This window comes from Gouania willdenowi, chromosome 18 (genome assembly GCF_900634775.1).
Source record: "Gouania willdenowi chromosome 18, fGouWil2.1, whole genome shotgun sequence".
Classification (NCBI taxonomy): Eukaryota; Metazoa; Chordata; class Actinopteri; order Blenniiformes; family Gobiesocidae; genus Gouania; species Gouania willdenowi.
The window spans coordinates 9663325-9684172 of NC_041061.1; the positions used below are offsets into that span (position 1 = coordinate 9663325).

A 20848-nucleotide genomic window follows, 5' to 3' on the forward strand; every position below is an offset into this window, starting at 1 on the left:
TGCATGTAACCCAGTTCAAATATCAACTGGGCCGGACCCCAAAAAATCCAGATGTTTGCCATCATTTTAACAATATTGTGCTTGAGTTTCAACTTTGACAAGTAAGAAAATGTGTATAATTTGAACACATTACTGTCTTTAAAGACTTTGCAGCTTTAACCAAAAGGTGTAAAATGTACACCTTGTGTTGCCAGGATAACGTTCATCCTGATAAGCATCACAAGCAGAGTAAAAATGACGACTTTGTTATCTTTATAGGGTCGAGGGAGCAATTCTAGGCGAAAGGTAAAGACTGGATAAAGTTTAGTGTATTTAGCTCCTTATTGGTAAAAGGACTGATAAATGACATATTTTGCTCGAATGATATTATATTTTATCACTTAAATGGTTGGAAATAATAATAAAACCTGATTTAATGTAAGTTATCAAAGTTAGCTTTAGCCATAGCAGAGCAGAAAATCACAGGTGTAGCTAATCAGGTTTAGAGGCTGACTTTAGATTATATGAACAGGAAAATCTGATAAAGTGCACAAAATTTAGTTACAAATGTGTAAAACAAACATAAATGATGGTTTGGTAGCATTCCATTTAATCATTTAACAAATTAAGAACTTTATTGACTCACTCCAAGATGGCGGAAACTCATCCAATCTGGCAATCATGAAAAATGGCTCCTCCGTGTTGGTCTGAAGAGGAAACAAATCAAAAACATGGACACATATTAAAACATAAAGGCTTTCTATCAAATATTTTCAGGTTTATTTATATATATATATATATTTATATATATATATTTTTACTTACCTTTACTTTTGTTTGGAATTCTTCTTCTTCTTTGCACAAACTCATATTTTGTAACGGTTTAATTCGTGTGTTCGTGTCATTTTAAGTTGAGCCTAGCGCGCCCCCTGGAGGCGCTGTGCGGTATTTCTGCATGTAAAGATTATTATTGATACCTTTCAAAATAAAAGAGCATAAAGGCATTGATTGATGTTTAGTGAAGATTTTCTTCCATCCATCCATCTTCAAACCCACTAATTCCCGTTTATCAGGGTCGCGGGGGAAGATTTTCTTAATGAGTGTAATAGTGTTGTGTTATTACTGGAGGTGAACCATTCATACAAATACAATATAAGAAAAAGTTGTTGACTAAAGTATATCAAAAATTCTAAATATATGTATATGTCTAATGCTGAATTCTACATTAGAATGTAAACGGTATGTATTGTGAACACGTTCCAATGATACGTTGAGGTTTTCTTCCTATTGTCAAAACAAATAAAATTACCGAAATGTGTTTATATTGTAAAAAAAAAAATAGAAATATTAATATATGCCTCCTATGATTTTGGGAGGACAAACATGCATAACATGACAGAAAAACCGACAAAATGACTCTTAAAAATACACAAAAGGACAACAAAAATGCATTAAATGTAAACAAAATGACTCAAAAAATTCAAAAACTAAAAATAATCAAAATGACTTAAAAAATACACAAAACACATTACATGAAAACAAAAAACACAAATGACAAAAAAATAAATACAAAAAATTAAAAAAAATAATCAAAATGACTCCAAAAATACACAAAAGTCCAACAAAAACATTAAATGGAAACAGTGAGAACTGCTGTGATTTTATCTCCAAGTCTTACTTATTACATTGTCCAAAAATGGGTGGATTTACTGTATATCTGTAGTATCTGATGAACTGATTCATAAGTTTCATCATCTGTTGATTTGTTCCATCCTTCAACAATGCAATAGATGGAAAAACAAAATGCACCCACACGCACACGTTTAGTAAAACTTTTTATTCGGTTTCTCCAAATCAGAAAACAAACAGAAGATACAGAGAATAACATAATGACTTGATTTCTATACAGTGGCAACGTTTAAGTTAAACCTTCCTTTGAGCCTTTTTCTCAGTTTGAAACCCTGCTTTGCCTTCAGACACACATAGTGGGACATTCGTTCTTTTAAAATGTCCCCAGAAGTCCCAAATGATCCAATACTGACCCCGCCCTCCTCACGCTTCCCCTCATCACAGGTACATACATTTAGTTAGAACTCAAACACTGACTTCAGAAACAGGGATTATTTCTGGATGAGGCGAAAAGATGTCATCGCACCAATTCAAAAACGATTATTACAGTTGAACAAAGATATTTTATACTTTCGTTAAGCCTAAAGACAATTTTCTTGACAGAACCCATGTGGAAAACATCATTCACTAATGTAGTGAGAAATCTTTTTTGTAAAGAAACTCCAGAATTGGGAAAGAAGAGGGCTTGCCCAAACGTACATTGAAAAGAAACGTCAACGTATGGACATTATGGAAACTATAAGGATTTAAATCACAGCATCAGCAAGTCGTGAGAAAGTTTGCTTCTTCCAACCTGAATATAAACGACAACTTTCTGTCCGTTTGATCAATAGTGTCGGAACAGAAGCGTTCTATAAATGGCTTTACAAAATGTCACAAAAAAAGCCAACCAGAAAAATGCCAAAACGATCAAAGAAAATTCTTTTTTTTTTAAACTTTCAGTTTTCACAGAATCACAGCCTGAAATAAACCAAATACCCCAAATATATAAGCAAGCCTGTAAACAGATAAAAAATGAATTAGCAACAAGTGGGAGGGAAGTTTCAACCCAAAGCTTGATTTAAATATATCAACATGTTGCTACTTATTGCATAGAATTACAAAAGCAGCAGCTCAAACTGGGATCCCTCACCCACATCATTTTAAATTCAATCAAAACATTTACTCTGATAAGGGAAGAAAGTTTTTTTTTCTGTTGCTGGTGGACATTTTTATGACATCTTACAGATCTCTGGGGGTGTAAAAGATGAAGTCGAAGACGATGAGTACATATATATTTATGTAGTTTCTTGATTAGATTCTGTATCCAGTAATGTTTGCATTCTTGCTCATACAATTCTAACCATTTCCTCCACAAAAAAGCTGGTCAAGGGATCTTAACACAAAAGATTCTAAAGTTTGACCCTTTTTCTGATTTCCTTTAGAAACGTATGTATCTGTGATGGATGGAATACACGTTTCGTTTTTTCTAAAAGGCTCTTTGCAGTTATGTGCACTCGAGAACAACTACACGGCAAACTTGTTACAGAATGGAGCGAAAGACTGGATGCAGCGAATCACACTGTAGAGTTAAAAAGCACTTCCTCCTCCTCAAAATGTTCACATCTTCCTTTACCCGGGATTAAACAGCCCGTTGTGAAAATTAAAAAACTATTTCAAAAGGCAGCCTTTTATTTGTTTCCTTCAGGCAAAAACAGTTCAAGTCTTTTACGTGATAGTTTCGAAAGGTGTTTTTGGGGCGTAAAAGATGGCGGAGAAGCAAAGTCGCCCCCTCGAGAAGAAACTCCATCTCCTGCTGGTCCGTCTGACCCTCAGCCACCTCGCCTTCTAGCCCGCCGCTCATCAGTTGTTCTCCTCGTCGCTGTCGTCGGGGCTGATGGCCGGGCTGTAGGTGGGCGAGGTGGGGCTATAGCCGGGCGAGGTGGGGCTGTAGGTGGAGCCTTTGGGGCTGGTTGGTGAATACGTGGGGGAGGTGGGGGAGTACTTGGGAGAGGTTGGAGAGTAGGTAGGTGAAGTTGGGGAGTACTTGGGGCTGGTGGGGGTGTAAGTGGGTGAGGTGGGCGAGTAAGTGGGAGAGGTGGGTGAGTACTTGGGGGTTGTTGGGGAGTAAGTGGGAGAGGTGGGTGAGTACTTTGGTGATGTCGGGGAGTACTTTGGCGAGGTGGGGGAGTATTTTGGAGAGGTGGGGGTGTACTCTGGTGAGCTGGGGCTGTAAGAGGGCGATGTCGGGGTGTATTTGGGCGAAGTGGGGGAGTAGGAGGGGGAGCTGGGGCTGTAGGAGGGAGAGCTGGGTGTGTATGTGGGTGACTGGGGGGTGTAGCGGGGGCTGGAGGGGGAGTAGGAAGGAGAGGTGGGGGAGTATGAGGGAGAAGTCGGGGAGTAGTTGGGGCTCGTCGGGGTGTAGTTTGGAGAAGTTGGAGAATAAGAGGGTGATGTGGGAGAGTAGGATGGGGATGTGGGCGAGTAGCTGGGGGAAGTAGGGGTGTAGTTTGGCGATGTCGGGCTGTAGCTCGGACTGGTTGGCGAGTAGGAGGGAGAGGTGGGCGAGTACGAGGGGGAGGTTGGAGAATAGGACGGAGATGTGGGGGAGTACGACGGCGAGGTAGGGGAGTAAGACGGAGAGGTGGGCGAGTAACTAGGCGACGTCGGGCTGTAGCTCGGCGATGTCGGACTGTAGCTGGGTGAGGTGGGCGAGTAGGAGGGAGAGGTGGGTGAGTAAGACGGGGAGGTGGGCGAGTAGGATGGAGACGTTGGGGAGTAAGATGGAGATGTGGGTGAATAGGAAGGAGAAGTCGGGGAGTAGCTGGGTGAGGTGGGAGAGTATGAGGGGGACGTCGGGCTGTAGTTGGGGCTGGTGGGGGAGTAGGAGGGAGACGTGGGAGAGTAGGAGGGAGATGTCGGGGAGTAGCCCGGGCTCTGTGGGGTGTAGCCGCCTGGAGAGCGAGGCTCGTAGGCAGGGGAGGTTGGAGAATAGTTTGGTGACATCGCTCCACCTGCGGAAGAAAAACCAACAAAATAAATATTTTTAGGGAGTCTCTCAGGGCTCAGTGTGAGGTCCATTACTGTTCTAATGTCAGAGATGGATCAAAGCTTCCAGTATCAAATGGTTAACCCGTTTATTTAGTGCAAACACACTGAAGTATATCTAAGAAAATATTATGGGGGTAATTTTGGCAACCGTAGTCTAAAAATGACATGGACATGTTATAGCTTCAATACTTTTATAGATAAACACACAGTAGCTCCTGTCAACGCAGAGAGGATTTGCAAGTAGTACGATAGCCATTAGAGAAACAAGAAGACAGAGGTGGGGAAACTACGGGTGTATTTATCTCTTAATAACCTATAAATATTACACAAAACAAAACCTTAAAAACAGTGCAATACAAACATAAGTATAATAGAAGTTTAGTAGATCTACAGTTTCTAAAGAAATTTTATATATATATATATATATATATATTTATATATATTTATATATGTGTGTGTGTCTTGAGAATACTTAATTAAAAACTTGGGGGCAATTTTGGCTCATGAAACAATGTTTTTGGGGGCATTCTTGGCTAAATTGATTAATGGTAAATTATTTTGAGCAGTGTTTAACCTGGTGATGGGATGTATGGGCTGGCAGGTCCAGGAGATCCTGGAGACCCAGGAGTAGGAGACCAGGCTGGAGAGTATCCTGGTGAGAAGCCGCTTGCGTCCGATGCCGCACTGGGAGAGAAACCAGCAGCTCCTGGTGTCATGCCGCTTCCTGGAAGACCCCCCAACATTTAACAACTCTTCGTAAAGAAACTAAAGAGCTCAAATACACAGAAATGTAAGTATACGGACCGACAGATGGGGACCAAGCGCCGTAGGCCGGGGTGGCTCCAGTGTTCCACGGGGTCATGGCGGGAGACATGCCGCTCATTGGACTCGGCACCGTGCCGAAGAACATGCCAGTGGCTGCAAACACACGCACAGAGACGGTTAAGCAATGCTGCAGAGGAAGCACCGGTAATAGAAAGCCATTCGTCCACTTACGTCCAGCCACGCTGATGCCCGGTATGTTGGTGGGGATCTCCATGCCGTATTTACACTTCTCTGCATCAAGCAGCAGGTCAAAGCAGCCGGTTCCTGCGGGGGCCAACTGGCCAAGCATGATGTTCTCCGACACACCCTTCATGGGGTCGGACTCGCTGTGGGCCGACGCCTCCATTAGAACGTCCACCTGCACAGTAGAAAATGTCAAAACTATTATATTTGGAGCCATAAAACTGAGGACTGTGTTTGACAAGAGAAAGCAGGTGAAAAATGAGGACTCAGAAAATTGTTTGTTCAATTTGACTTTTTAGATAGACATATTAATGCTGGGGTGTCAAACTCATTTTAGTTCAGGGCCAAATACGGACCAGTATGACCTTAAGTGTTTGACAGATTTTTGGATGGAAAAAAGGGCAAATTCAATATCAATGTACCCTGGTTGGCACTTCCACATATAAATGACAAAGTATTTGAACATATTAGTCCCTGCAGGATCACTTAAATTTGCCAGATTTTAGGAATTGGGTTATGTTCAAACTCTGAGTATTCCGTTCCTGAAAGTGAGGCAAGTTGTATTATGAGTATGTCACCAATGGTAACATTTCTCAGTAAACCTAACCTGCTCGCTGGCAGGTTTTGTCTAAGAAACCCTGAGTTTCGACCTGGCTCCGGCCACATGAACACCGCTTCTCAAGGAACACTTTAATTTACCATGACACTCTTCTGACACACATTAGTAACATACACCACAGATGTGCGCTCACATCATTACAAATGTGTGCTGCTTTACGTTTTTTTTTTGCAAACTGTAGTTTTCTTTATAACATTGTGGATGCAGAGCATTTAGTGAAAGGCTTTGAATGCAGAGCAATCAGAAAGGTTGATCTGCATTAAATCCGCTACTGCCGTTTGTAGTAAAATCCCCTGTATACATACCTGTGGCAAATGCAAAGGGGGAGATGTAAATTTAAAGGAAAGACCAAAAAGCAATATATAAATAATATTAAAATGGTGACTTTCTGTGTGAAAGCACCTTTAGAACAGGCTCATATTCCACAAACACCTGCTTATTTCACCCATCGGGATGAAATAAATTGCCCTCTTCCGGGTGGTTGCCATGGTAGTTTGTGTTGTTTCGCTCCATTTATGATGGTTTTTTAATGCACTCGTGCACGAAAGTAACCCAAGGTTTACATACTCAAGGTTGATTCACACACTTCATACGAGCAGTAATGGAATCGGATACCCAGAGTTTCCCATCGTGGGGAATGTTGACCCAGAGTTTATGCATAGACTCAGAGTTTGTTGAACCTCCTTTCTGGAATACCCCTCTGGACAAATGAAGCCAAACACAACAACAGAACAGAGTCTCCTGTAGAGTTACTTACCGTCTCCTCAAAGGAACACTTCATGAGTGGCCCTGTGTCCTGACGGTTGATGCCGTGACGTGTGATGGCCATCAGGTGACCGCGGCAGGTCATGGTGTCACAGAGCAAAGCCAAGTGACGGTAGTTGACATAGGAGCCGTCAAAGGAGATGACGTGATACAACTCCCTCTCCAGAGCTTTTCGCACAGCTTCGATGCCCAGCACCTTCACACAAATGAGAATTAAAAGATCAGATCGGCTCACATACAGAACTTTGCTCTGTGGGAATGAACAAGTTTGTCTTTTGTACCGTAAAGATCTCAACAATGTCGTTAGACGTGGTCCTGACGGGATCCACGTCCTTCTCGCTGAGGACTCTCATGAGGCTGACTCCGTCTGTCTCCAGGATCCACTCCTGCAGGGCCTTGAACTCTCCGTCCTCGGTGATAATGATCTTTTTCTTATTATCAGTCTGAGGTAAGTGCATGTACACCTGAAGGCCGAGAAGTGATTAGGTTAATCTTTGTCTAGTAAAGATATGTGTTGTGTTGACAAACTTCTCCGTTTACCTTGCTGATCTGCTCGATGCCCTGTAGGGTCATGTCCGTCAGCATGTTGGACTCGATGCACCTTAAAAACACGTCGTCGTCCATTTTGTCCACGACCTCCTCGTCCTGGACAAATAAACCAAGGTATTATTCAGCAAAGATGAAATAAAACCTAGTGCCTTCATTGCTATAAAAACTGACCTCTTGGAACTTGTTTTCATCACTGTTCATGATTCGAATTCGCAGCACTAGTTTCTCAGCGTTGTCGTCGTTGAAGATGCAGTTCAAATCGTCTCCAAAACCTTTAATAGGAAACATTGTCATCATCAGTACACAATGAAAGTTGCAGGATTAAAAAGATTAAAAAAATATCAAAAAAAAAAAAAGATTTGGTTTGTATTACACCCACCTGCGTTGATCTTTTCTGCGATCTGCTCCATGGTCAGCTTGCGATCAGTCATGTGTTTGCGATCAAGCTCGATGCGCAACAGCCACGGCGAGATACGCGTCACGTCAAAGTCGGGCATCTCATAGTAGACGTTCACCCACTCCTGGTCCTCAGACACTACAGTGTTCTGAGGGTTGGGGTCGTAGTGGATAGCGGTGTTGGCTGTCACCTAAAAAGAAAAGGAAAATGTATGAAGCAAAAACAACGATGACAAAGGCTGTGTTCGAAATCGCATACTAACGTACTACTCATACAAAGTCTGCCTTCAAAATTTGGATTTAGTGCTTTCACCTTTGATAGTACGCAAGAAATACCCGGATGTATACTATATTGGGACATTTTTTTATGTATGTATGGTGGGTACACTAGTCATACTCAAACACTTTTGTAAATTGGGCTCTTTGTTTGAAGCTAACCAGAAGTTTTGTCAGTAGCACAATGGCGGGTCTCCAAAAATTCCCGAAATGTCGGCATGAAATGTGTTTGTGAGTTTTATGGATCAAATGACCACATGTTGATATTCTACTTGGTCACGTTCTCACTTAACATGTTTTCAGAACTTTCAAAAGTGGAGAATCAACGGAGATATTTAGCCTCTATGTGCTTTGGTTTTTTTTGTCGTAGGTTCGAAATACATTTGGGAAACTTGGAAGTATAATTTGGTGTCTGATATATTTGCCCTTACTTTTCGTAGCGTGGTGTGTTCCAGTCGACAGAGGATGTCTTTCGCCCTCTCAGCATCGCGTGCAGCCTGACCCAGCAGGAAAACGGTCAACGAGGGCGTCTTGGGCCGCTTGGAGATGTTGATCAACTCCTTGAGACGAGGCACGCCCAGCGTTACGTTTTTAGCAGACACACCGGCGTAGTGGAAGGTGTTCAGGGTCATCTGGGTAGCTGGCTCTCCCAGCGACTGAGCAGCCAAAGCGCCGACCATCTCCCCCGGGTGAGCCTAAGACACCACAAATAACTACAGTTCAGTATCTAAGCAACAAGGGCTGAAACCACTTTACATGTTGGCGTTCAACTCACGATGGATTGATTGAACTTGGTCTCGATCTCTCCCAGCAGCCAATCGAAAGCCTCTGTGGACAGGCGGAACTCCTCGGTCATGCGCTTGGAGCAGAGCGTGGAGCGAAGGTGGATGTTAAAGAGCAGAGTGGCGTTCTGCTGAGCTTGTCTGCTCAGAGGGTCGTCACCGTTTACAATCACCAGCTTCTTGCTAAGTTCGTGAACTCCTTCACACAGAAACAAACAACAGATTGGAGCCAGGAGCACGTGACAGCAGGTTAAATTATGTTCAACTGGTTATTTAACGTACCCTCCACCACTCTCAGAGGGTTCAGGTCTGTCGGAGTTCGAGTGTTGATGCGGAAAATCTTCTGAGCATTCCAGATCATCCTAGCCAAGTTGCACGGCAGCACCACCTACAGATGGGGAGAGCCAGTAAAGCAGTGGTTTCCAACCTTTTTGTTGTTGTGACCCCATTTCTATATCACATTACTTGTAACCCCAGAGTCTCTTTCTTTCTAAAATTAGTTTTTTGATCATTGTTATACTGTGTCAAGTATTAGTGCACAAAGTAATAAGCCGGGCCAGCTCAGATTATTTTATACTGCATTTTATTTGAGAAAGTGAAAGTATATAGAATACAGATGTTTGAGATTTCTTGTGGCATTTTAATCAAAATACAAAAGAAAAAAAACAATTATTAGAAATTTCCGGGGAAAGGGGTCACGACTCCAAGGTTGAAAAGCCCTGCAGTTAAGGGTTAATATGTTATGGTTTTATTTATTCAGACAACTGGGCCACCCCCACACATCAAAGCAATCAGCAGACGCCTCGGTGGAAGACTGACAGTTGGCAGTAAGTAAATTTCCTGAAAAAATTTGTCTGAATAAATGAAACCTTAACAAATTTAACTTACTGGAATCAGTACAGGGTTGTTTTAGGTTTTTTTCCTCCCAATAAAATTGTCTTTAATTTAAATCAGGAGAAGTGAAATCTACGGCTGTAATTGCACACCTTGCTGTCCCCGGTGGGGAAAATGGCTCGCAGAATCTCCCTGTCCTCCTTCATCTTGTCAAACTCCCTTTCCAGAGCCCCCTGCACTTGTGCGTTGGTCAGAACGTCTTTCACCACATCTTCCAGCAGCGTCCGCCTCAGTGCGCGCTCATTGGTGCAGTCGAACCTAAACCTATTGGACGATCGATAAAAAAAACAAAACAGATCAAGCACTCATTCATTACCTCTGTGGTAAACGTGAGCCGTGTGGAAGTCGTACTTTTTTTCAAAAGCCTTGTGTGAAGGTTTGAGCGTGGCCAGGTTTTGAAACTCTACGTTCTCTCCCGCCAGGCCGTCCTCGCCGTAGCGCAGCTGCACCACTTGGTTGATGGAGTTCCTGATGGTGCCGTCGTACTTAACCATGACGGACTCCATAGATTTGATCAGTCGGCGCTGGATGTATCCTGGACAAAAAGAAAGGATTAGACTTCCCTTATATCTTCAAACACTTTTCTTGTGTTTCAATTGTGCCTGCACTCACCAGTCTCAGCAGTTTTGACGGCTGTGTCGATCAAACCCTCTCTGCCTCCCATCGCATGGAAGAAAAACTCGGTGGGTGTCAAACCAGCCAGGTAGGAGTTCTCCACGAAGCCTCTGCTCTCAGGCCCGTAATCGTCTTTGATGAAGTGCGGCAGCGTTCGGTGTTTGAAGCCGAAAGGGATTCGTTTACCCTCAACGTTCTGCTGCCCCACCACAGCAATAACCTGAACGAGACGATATAAATAATGAAAATGACCAATCTGAGCATTAATACAGGAAAGAACAAAAGTTTTGTTTGTGTTTTTGTGTCATTTTGTAAATTTTTTTAAATCTCAAGTTGGTTTTTGTGTGCTATTTGAGTAATGTGATTTTTTTTTGCTTATCGTTTTGTGTATTTGGAGTCATTCGTGTAATTTTGTCATCTGTGTATATATTTTGTCATTCTGCATAATTATGTTTTATATGATACAAGTCATTTTGTGTATTTGGGTCAATGACGTGATGGGCAAATATTCTGTCCAACTGCATTTCTTTCAGTTAAACAAAATTTAAATGCATAAAAATATACCAAATATGTAGTAACTTATTTTGAGGTTTCATTTATTCAACAACTTTTTCAGGAAATTTACTTTGATCTTTTTTCACTTTTATCTACTTTTAGGACATCAAAGTAAATTTAAGAGTACATTTCCTGAAAAAAGTTGTCAGAGAGAAAATGAAATCTAACTTACTGGAATTATTATTACTTAGTATATCTGCGCTCACTTTTATTTTCTATTATTTTTTAATTTCTTACTAAATTACATGTGTAATTTATTCTGTTATTTAAGGTGTTAAAATATCATGTGGTGCAAAAAATCTTTAGAATGAAAATCATATTCATTCTGACCTATTTTAGTTACATTATAATCCTGTGTAAGATTTTATAGTATTTCAATTTCTATTTTCATCATAACATTCAATGCAAATCTTGCCCGATGATGCCTATTTTATGAAAAACCATGTGGTGAAAGTCCTTATACGTCACTGACCCATTTATGTTGTATTTCTTTGTTTTGGAGTCATTTTTGTCATTTTATCAATTTTCTGTTACTTCTGTGCATGTTCATAGTTGTCTTTTTCCCTGTTTTTTGGAGTCATTTCGTGTGCATACTTTGACTGTGTTAGTTCTTCTGTTTCACCTGTGAGATGTTAATCTTGGAGCCTTTGGATCCGGCCACCACCATGGACTTGAAGTTGTTGTACTCGGACAGCGATTTCTGAGCTGAAGAACCAGTTTTGTCACGGGCATCGTTCAGGATACGATTCACCTGGTTCTCGAAGGTCTGCCTCAGTGTGTTACCAGGCGTGGGCTCCAGCTCATTGTTGTGAGCTTTCTCGATGACCTAACGGAAGAAAGAAGATATTTCAGAAGACAAGTCGACTTAAAACCTGCAGGAATTGGCATGATTATCACAGAGTAGGCTTTAAAAACAGCGCTAATGCTGTTCATTACCTCTATCACATCCTGTTTGGCTTTCTTGATGGTATTCTGGATGTCAAGGTATGTCTTGGCATCAGCGATGGAGTCACCAATACCAATGGAATGACCTAATGTTACAATGCAAATAATCAAATAATCAAAATATGGTTCCACAAACAAACTAAACTTCAGTTTTCTTACCCTCGATCAGTAGCCAGTTGTTGACTACTGTCTGAATGTTGGAGTAGAATAGTCTGGTAATGTCGTGACCCATCTCTAGGTAGGAAATATGGACAAGGGACCCAGCCGAGGTCCCCAGAGACTTTTTACACAGGATTCCCATGATCAGCTCTCCGTTCTCCACGATGACCTGTGAAAAAGAGTTTTCTTTATTTCATTTTTTTATTTATTTTGCACAATTAAAAAATAATACACATCACATAATAAATGGATAAACGGTGCAGGAATAAGTCCTTAAGCTCTTCAGGCTAATTTGAAGCCTTTATCTAATTAGATATCTCTAAAGAACAAAAACAACAGAATATATATATATATATATATAAAATAAAAGATAACCTCAGATAAATGGTGAAAATTACGAATTACTTAAAATATCATCAAAAACACAAGTGATTGTAAAGGGTTTGTGAATACCTCAATGTCAAATAGTTCAACAGAATACTCATCCAATAATTAGGGCTTAGATTGAACAAAAAATAAAATATACCACTAACCTAGTTTTAGGTGCAACCAAAAACTTCTTCAACTTACACTCATAACTTCCCCTTACTATCGATGCATAAATTAATTTCTGCGTTTATACCTTGGTGTCACCAGGTGAGATGTGCTTGTAGGGGCCGCTGTCTTCATCATCGGGGTGGGTGCTGTGTGTGCGGATTACGTTGATGTGTCCTGGAATGATGAGGCTGAAGATTTGTTTGCCAGTCCACAAAGGTCGAGGTTTCAGGATGGCCGGTTGAGGCATTTTGCCGTCCCACGTGGAGAGGAACATGAGGAGGTTCATCATCTCCCCCTGTGATATACAACATGAAATAAAATGCATTAATTAAGGGACTGCTTAGAGACAAGGAAACAGCTGTGTTGATCCTCTCACCCTTTCTAAGAAAACGTCTCTTTTGGTGAACTTGCGAACCGCTGTGAGTGTGTCCTGCACAATACCCATGACGGGCCTGTTGGACTGTGGGGTAACGATCATCCTCGGCACCATGGCCAACTCCTGGATTTCTGCCCTCGTCTCCAGGGACTGAGGAAGGTGGAGGTTCATCTCATCGCCGTCAAAGTCGGCGTTGTAGGGCGTGGTGACACTGAATGGAGAAAACACAACAAGGATTTCCTTAACATTGGGGGTTTGACTTTTAGGAGCTTTTATCCTGGGGCCACAGAAATGTGATTGTATCTGATCAGAGGTCCACATGATCAACATTCCTGTCAGCATTTAAAATAATGTTTTGACAGTTTTTAGTCATGTGTGTTTTTGGAGTCACTGTGTGTTTTTTATTTTTGTGTTCTTGGTGTAATTTTGTCTATTTTTCCTCTCATTTTCTGGATTTTTGCTGTCGATTTGTGCTTTTTTGGGGTCACTTTGTATTTTTGTTGTGCTTTTCTGTATTTTCTTGTCATTTTGTGTAATTTTGTGAACAGTTTGTGTGTCTGGAGATATTCTGTAATGTGTTGTTTTGTGTGCTTTTAAAGTCGTTTTGTTTGCCAAAGTGGTTGTTGTGTCTATCTTTGCCATTTTATGTTTTATGAGTCATTTTGTGTATTTTGGTTATTTTCTGTGTGTTTTTGTGCATTTACGTACTTTGTGTATTATGTTGGGCTTCATATTCCATCAACTTCTTGAAATACAATTTTTGGGGATTTACTCTGGGGGTCACAAACAATTAGACTGAGGGCCACATGTCACCGGGCCTCCAGTTGCTAATGCCTGCTGTAAGCTGTTGCAAGTTACTTTTAGATTGATATTTTCGTATTTAAATATCCACAAAGCTGCTGCATTTGGAATTATTTTCCTTTTTGCACTACAAGAAAACCTAAAAGTCTTGACACTTTTTTGGTGGTTTAAGATTTTGTTAATTTATCCTGTAGATTATTATTAACTTATCATCTACCTCAAACTTTGACTTTTTTTATTTGTAAAACCAAAATACTACTAAGCACTTTATTTTTGGCAAAGAGCTTGAAACATTTTTGCAGTGTAACGTGTTGCACATTTTGTTTGCTTTTACAATGTAAAAAAAAATTAAAGACTAAAGGAACTGATATAATTTGGTATTTTGGATGGCGATGCTCTAAACTTTTAATTTATATTTGAAAAAAACTACCTCATGTGCAATTTAAAAAACGTTTGTATTGTTTCACAGGTATGTTTTACAATGAAATACGATTGGAACATTCAAGGTGTATGTCAGTTCGAAAAACCTCTGGTTGAGCTTCATTTAAGGACTTGAAGGTTTGCATTTCAAATGTTTAGAACTGCCTGAAACTCTAACTTACCTGAGGTTTAGTCGAAAGGTGGACCACGGCAGGATCCTCACCCTGTGTCCCATCATAGACATTTTATGTAGCGTGGGCTGTCGGTTGAAGATGACAATGTCGCCATCACACATGTGTCGCTCCACCTACAAAGAAAACATTTTTAGAGCAATGAGGTCATAAAATATTCCATATGAAGACCTTTGTGGTGTTCTGGCTAATTACGAACCTTGTAGCCAATTTGTAGATGAAGATCGCTCGGCTTTGGATGGAATCGGAGGTCAATTCTGTCTCCGTTGTCACGAATGATGTATTTGGCTCCGGGGTACTGGCTGTTGCCTCTTCGTACAAGCTCCTGCAGTCTGAATAGAACCAGAAAGGCAAAATTATTATCTTTTAAACCTTGAGAAACCAAAATCTTATTTGCTTACAACTCTGGCGCACCTGTCTATGTTAAAAGGTGTGACGATCTCAGGGAAGGTCATGTTGGCAGCGATGGATCGAGGCACCCCGACTTGGTCGATCTGTAGATTGGGGTCTGGGGTGATGACGGTTCGCGCTGAGAAGTCCACACGTTTCCCCATCAGGTTTCCTCTGACGCGGCCCTCTTTGCCCTTCAAACGCTGTTTGACGGACTTCAGAGGACGGCCAGACTTTTGCATTGCCTGGAATTAAAAAGAAAGAGAAAAAAAGGGTTGTTGTGAGCAAGTTGTAAAGAATACTGATTGGATTTATGACAAAGCAACAAAATTAAAAGTCACAAACCCTGGGCAGGCCTGGTAGCTCATTGTCCACCATTGTGGCCACATGAAACTGAAGCAGCTTCACATCCTCTGCAATGACGTGAGCAGCCGCCCCACTCTGCTCGTTCCTCCTCAGCTGGTTGTTTATCTTGACGATATCCGCTAGTTTGTGGGTCAAGTCATCCTTTTAAAAAAAAACATAAGCAGCATGTCAGAGACCAGAGTCAAAGTTTGATAAAAGAAACCAGATGCTGTTTGACTTTACCTGGTTGCGAGCTGAGCCCTGCATGACCACAGCAGGCCTCACAGCCAGCGGTGGGACTGGTAACACGGTAACAATCATCCACTCCGGCCGGGAGAATTTGGGGTCCATCCCAAGGATGAAGTCCTCTTCATCTGAAATGCGTTTGAAGATCTCGTGCACGCGCTCGGGACTCAGGAGGATTTTCTTCTCCTGCGAGTCCTCGTTCACGTGCTTCCACTCAGCGTAAAGTTCCAAGCCAGAGCGTCTAATGCGGGGCTGGTAGCGCCCACATCCTCCATGTCCCTGTTAAACAGCACAAAGAAAGGAAGGATCAGAGTGGGAAACTTCAAAGACATCCCAAATAGGGCCGGGGCATTATGTTGAGATTCAAGATCTATCGAGTTTTCTATTTTAGCGATATAGAAAAGTACAATATCACCTATATCGATATTGTGTTTTTTATTACTGAATTTGTATTTTTGTAGTTCTTTCGTGTATTTTTCCAGTAATTTTTTATGTCTTTGAGTCGTTTTCTGTATTTTTCGGTATGTATGTTCTTGGATTTTTTCTGTCCCATTGTGTATTTTCTCTCCTCTTGTGTCTTTTGTTGTTTTTATGTTTATTTTTGCTCTTTTATGCATTTTTGTTGAGCATTTTCTCTCTTTTTGTGTCCTTTTGTGTATTTTTGTTCTTCCTTTGTATATTTCTCCTTTTGAAAGTTTTTGTAGGTTTTTTTTGTGTGTATTTTGCTGTTCATTGTGTTTTTGTCCTTTTGTGTATTTTTTTTGTCCTATTAAGTATTTATCTTTGTTTATGTAGTAAATGTGTGTATTTTATTGCTGTCATTTTGTGCATTTACTGTTGGGGCCGCTAGTTGCCCATGTTCATGATACACGCACAAGCCATCAGTTTTTTGCCAATCTTAAAGCACTGTGACGTTATTGTAGCCTGTGGCATTTTGCATCAGCAATTTAACCTATAATTGTATTTCTGGTAAGACATTATTTGAATTAAAATTATTGAGATTTATATCATATATCGCCATTTTGAGTAAAGATATTCAGATGTGAATTTTGGTCCATATTGCCCTGCCCTAATCCCAATCCTATACCGATGGATGTAGATCTGTTACCTTCTCCTTGGTGATGTCCTCCTCCGTCTCCTGCTGCTCCATTCCAAATTTGTTGTCCATCTCCTCGCCTCCCTCACAGATGTTTTTTCCTTTGCATAGCTCGTAGACGTGTGTCAGTCGTTTCCTGGGCTGCCCTTTCGATTTTGTCAAGATGTCTTTGATTTTGGGATTATTCTAGACAACAAAAACACAACAACTGTAATTCATCCATCAAAATCTGAGATTATTCTTACATTTAATATGTGAAGTCTGCAATGTGACAATACTTACAGAATCCACTAACAGCTTGGAGCAAAAAAAGCAAACACATCGAAGAACCTTCATTATTTTTGTTACGAAGCCGACATGAAAAACTGGCTTCGCCAGCTCGATGTGGCCAAAGTGCCCAGGGCATTCCGTCATGTTGCCTGAAAGAGAAAACAAAATTTAATTACATCATATTTATTACAGAGGGAAAACAAGATGGGGAGAAATTATAGAATACAACTAAAAAAGTACTAAAAGTTGAACTTTAGCATTTGTTTCTACGTTTTTGTTGTCAAGGCAAGTTCAAATGTCTTTTTCGAGAACAAAAGAAACCCTAAATTTTGCTATTTTTATTAATTGCGTTAATTTCAGTTTTTTGTTTTCCATTGATCAAACAATGCACCAAGTTATGTATTCCATTTGTTGCTCACTATATTATAGAATTAGAAAGATATATCAAACAAGGTCCTACATTATATTCAAATAGATAACTATTTATTTGTTCTTTGCTATCTTCAAACATTTACAATACAATAGAAAAAATAAACAGCATTACAAAAAAACACAATAGAAACAACTCAATAACAGCACAATTCATTAGCTTATCAACGTATGCTTCCATAGGAGCAAAAATATTGTTTTTTAAAGATTTTTTGAACATAAATAGTGAACTCATTAACTTAAAGTGATCCTCAAGATCATTCAGAACTTTAACACCATGAACAGAAATGCATCTTCTTTTAACATTTGTTCTAAATTTACTTTTAACAAAAATAAAAACCCCTGTTAAATTATATTGTGCTTCTCTTAGTTCAAAAAGTCATTGTATATACAAATTGGAATGTGTATAGAATCAAAAGAGAGTAAAATAAATGTTTTTTTCACTATTAAATAAAGACAAGAAAATACAAGCACAGATTGTCAAAAACGTATCATACCTGCACATGTCTGACATCTTCCACTTCGTTCTATGACCCCTTGCCTTGGGTCCATAAGGCCCCCAAGCTTCGGTCGTCCCCCCTCAGTTGTTTCGGGGTATCTGATACCCCCTTCCGTAACGGACATCTTTTTCTAAACAGAGAAACACAGTGCGATAATCTTCACCTCTAACAGTTAAAGGTATCACTTAATAAAATCAATAAGTATGAATAAATTATCACTTAGATATTTTATTAATTTGTAAATAAGATCAAAACGACAAACAATAACGTACATATTTATTCAGTACAGGGAGAACATTGGTTTGATAAACAATGTGTTAACACTAAACTGTAAAACACTCAATGCATGTAAAATACCAAGACAAAAGGTGTAAACTGAACAGAAAAGATTAGTGGAAATGACTGAAAACAGGTAATTTCATGTGAACTGTGTCCCTGAAGTTGCTCTTTATTTGTTTGTTTGTTTTTCTTATGGTAGAGAAACAACGATGCTTATATATCCGTGTCGAGATTTAACGCACCAAATCACACTAACGCTGTGAAAATATTCACTAAAATGTGAGACTAAATGCGACAACATGATAGAAAAAAGGGAGTTTAATTGGTGAGTTTGGTAGAAAACTTTCATGATGTTGTGCTTTAAGGATTTCAAACTTCCTACAACATGCTAGTTAGCCGTAGCTTAGCTATGCTAGGCTAAAAGCAACAATCTCCGGCTTGTACACCGTAACTGGTCTTTGTCACATTCATATATAAATTACACAGTCATTACTCTGTTAAACGTATTGAGTGATGTAAAATATGATTTATGTATTGCAGTCCCGCTCCCCAGGAGTAGACCTACAAGCTCATCTGGGCTGATGATGCCGAATTGAACTCTCTTGATCGTGCGCAATGGGCATGCGCTGTCGCCGGAGGGCGGTCCATGCATCCTGTCTATTCAAAGAGACGCGTCCTTCCTCGGCACGCCGCTTTGTGAGCAGGAACAGCCTCTCAATTGCCACCACGACTCTGGTCAGGGCCGCCAACAGTGACCGGAAAGTCTCCGGAAGCGATATTCCAGGGACCTCTGTAGTCAGTCGCCTTTTAAACCGCGTATTTCACTATTTGTTCCAAAGTGTGCTGGCTAGCGACTGTTCCCCTCCCTCTTTCTGATCTACCCCGTGGAGCGCTCTGAGCGCTTCTGAGCAAAAGCCTGGCCAACGGCCGCTTTTATAGTCTGGACGGCTGCTAAGGGGTTACACAGTGAAGAATCCAGGGGCTGGCTCATCTAAGGGCGGGACTTTGAGCTTGATAGTAAAGCGCTCATTGGTCAGTCAAGCGACATACTTTAATATTCAATGTATTCGTACTCACGGCCAATGAGAGTGCACGTTTCTGTTCTTAACCAATCACAATTAGAAGGGGGGGTTCATTGTTCACTGAAAGAGCTCCTATTGGTTCTGTTAAAACAGATCAGTTTATTTTACATACTATGTATAAATATTCAAGTAGATGCTGTTTGATTGGTCCTCCTTTACGTCAATAAATAAAGCAAGCTAAAATACAGCCAATGGCTGGGCAGAAATCCCCCTTCTTGGAATAAGTCGAACAGAACCCGCCCCGATTCCGAGGTTTGCCGAGAACAGCCGATGTGTGCTTCATCCCTCAGAGCAAAAATAAAAAAAAACCTCTGTGCTGCCCTTCGTCTGGAGCTGGATCAGCCTGAGCTCTGAAAAGAGACACAGAGCCGAGGCCTGTACAGGGCGCACATTGAAACGAAAAGACTGGTCAAAAATATATGACATTTTCACATTCAAATTACGGAGCGGTGGATATTTTTCGAGTTATTTTGGAACTGCGTCGAATTTTTTTCTTTTACTTAGAGTGTTTTTTGGATTTCTGGGAGTGAAACGGAAGCCTCAGACTCGCCTGCGCAGCGCGGCTGGGACAAAGGACTGCATTTTCAGCACGGACTTCAGGATAATCGGGCGGAAGCCTGAAGTCTTTAATATAGCTCTTTCTTTGACGGATTTAAACATTTTTTGCCATCAATGCCATCATTCATATGTCATGTTACTCTCTGTACATTTGCATTGCTGATATTTATTTTAATTCTTTTATTTAAAGGATATCATTGTTGAAGGCCCGGCATAATGGGACAGTTTTTGGCGGCTATCTGACATTATGTGACTTATACTGTCTAACTTTAACATTAGCAACGGTCTTGTTATTTTTAAAATATATGTTTTGGCCGGGATCGTCCAATATTGCTGGTAGATGTTTACTATTTTGCCTATATTCCGACATTTCAGTAAGCCTGCTACATATCACCATTATAGGTTTATTTAACTCGTTTAGCTCTTTTTTTATCCTACCGATTTGTGTTATGTACTCTCTTTGATAGCATAATACGATGTTATTCGGTTGATTTGCCGCTCTGCGTTTTTAGAAAGTGTCTTCATTTTTACTCTTATTCGCCGGCTGGCTCAGTTACCTAAGAAACAGTTAGCTTCTTAGCAGCTAGCCACTTAAAAGCTAATTTGCGTGTTTAAATCTCGCTTGTTACACGTAGTTCTGCCTTTATGGTGTCTGTTATTGTATTATCCATTGAATACCACATGCTATTGGTTGTAACTGGGGTTGTATGGACGATATTTTGCTTTTATTGGGATTAAATATCGACGGTGTTGTCGTGCTCAACATGGCGGTGCTTTGACTTCTAGTGAAAAGATGGAGTCTGGAATATTCTTGTTTGCTAACTCGACGACATTACTAGTCAGAAGTGTGAAATAATCCTGGTTTTCAGTAAAATAAATTTACATTTTAAGGTAGTTTGAGTCCTTGTGTAGTAAACCGTTGGATTAAAAAAGCATTGGCGGTGTCTTACGGTTTAGCAAACTTGGTTAATGTAAGTCATTTTGTTTCCGTAAACACTGCACGTTTCACACGGTTAAAGATTAGTTTATCTAGATTAAGTCACCATGTAACAATGAAAAGTCTTTAGCTTGTTACACAGTTGAAAAGGAACAACTAAAAGCCTGCTCAGGACTAATGTTTCCTAATG

The 20848-nt window shown here is 40.5% G+C and overlaps 1 protein-coding gene across 1 annotated transcript; it reads right to left on the reverse strand.

Annotated features, from left to right (window-relative positions):
* Positions 1 to 1801: 1801 nt before the first annotated feature.
* On the reverse strand, positions 1802 to 18975 carry polr2a (RNA polymerase II subunit A). The gene is made up of 29 exons (XM_028474226.1): positions 18647 to 18975; positions 17800 to 17932; positions 16886 to 17022; positions 16616 to 16789; positions 15505 to 15786; positions 15262 to 15423; positions 14941 to 15161; positions 14726 to 14858; positions 14518 to 14642; positions 13115 to 13325; positions 12824 to 13033; positions 12202 to 12370; positions 12034 to 12128; positions 11720 to 11923; positions 10540 to 10762; positions 10279 to 10462; positions 10020 to 10191; positions 9316 to 9421; positions 9027 to 9232; positions 8683 to 8946; positions 7959 to 8166; positions 7751 to 7851; positions 7571 to 7675; positions 7312 to 7494; positions 7023 to 7226; positions 5635 to 5821; positions 5443 to 5556; positions 5213 to 5362; positions 1802 to 4601 (listed from the first exon to the last, which is right to left on the reverse strand). Exons 1-29 carry the CDS (start codon positions 18731 to 18733, stop codon positions 3451 to 3453), a joined length of 5901 nt encoding a protein of 1966 aa, XP_028330027.1. The 5' UTR covers positions 18734 to 18975; the 3' UTR covers positions 1802 to 3450.
* Positions 18976 to 20848: the final 1873 nt, after the last annotated feature.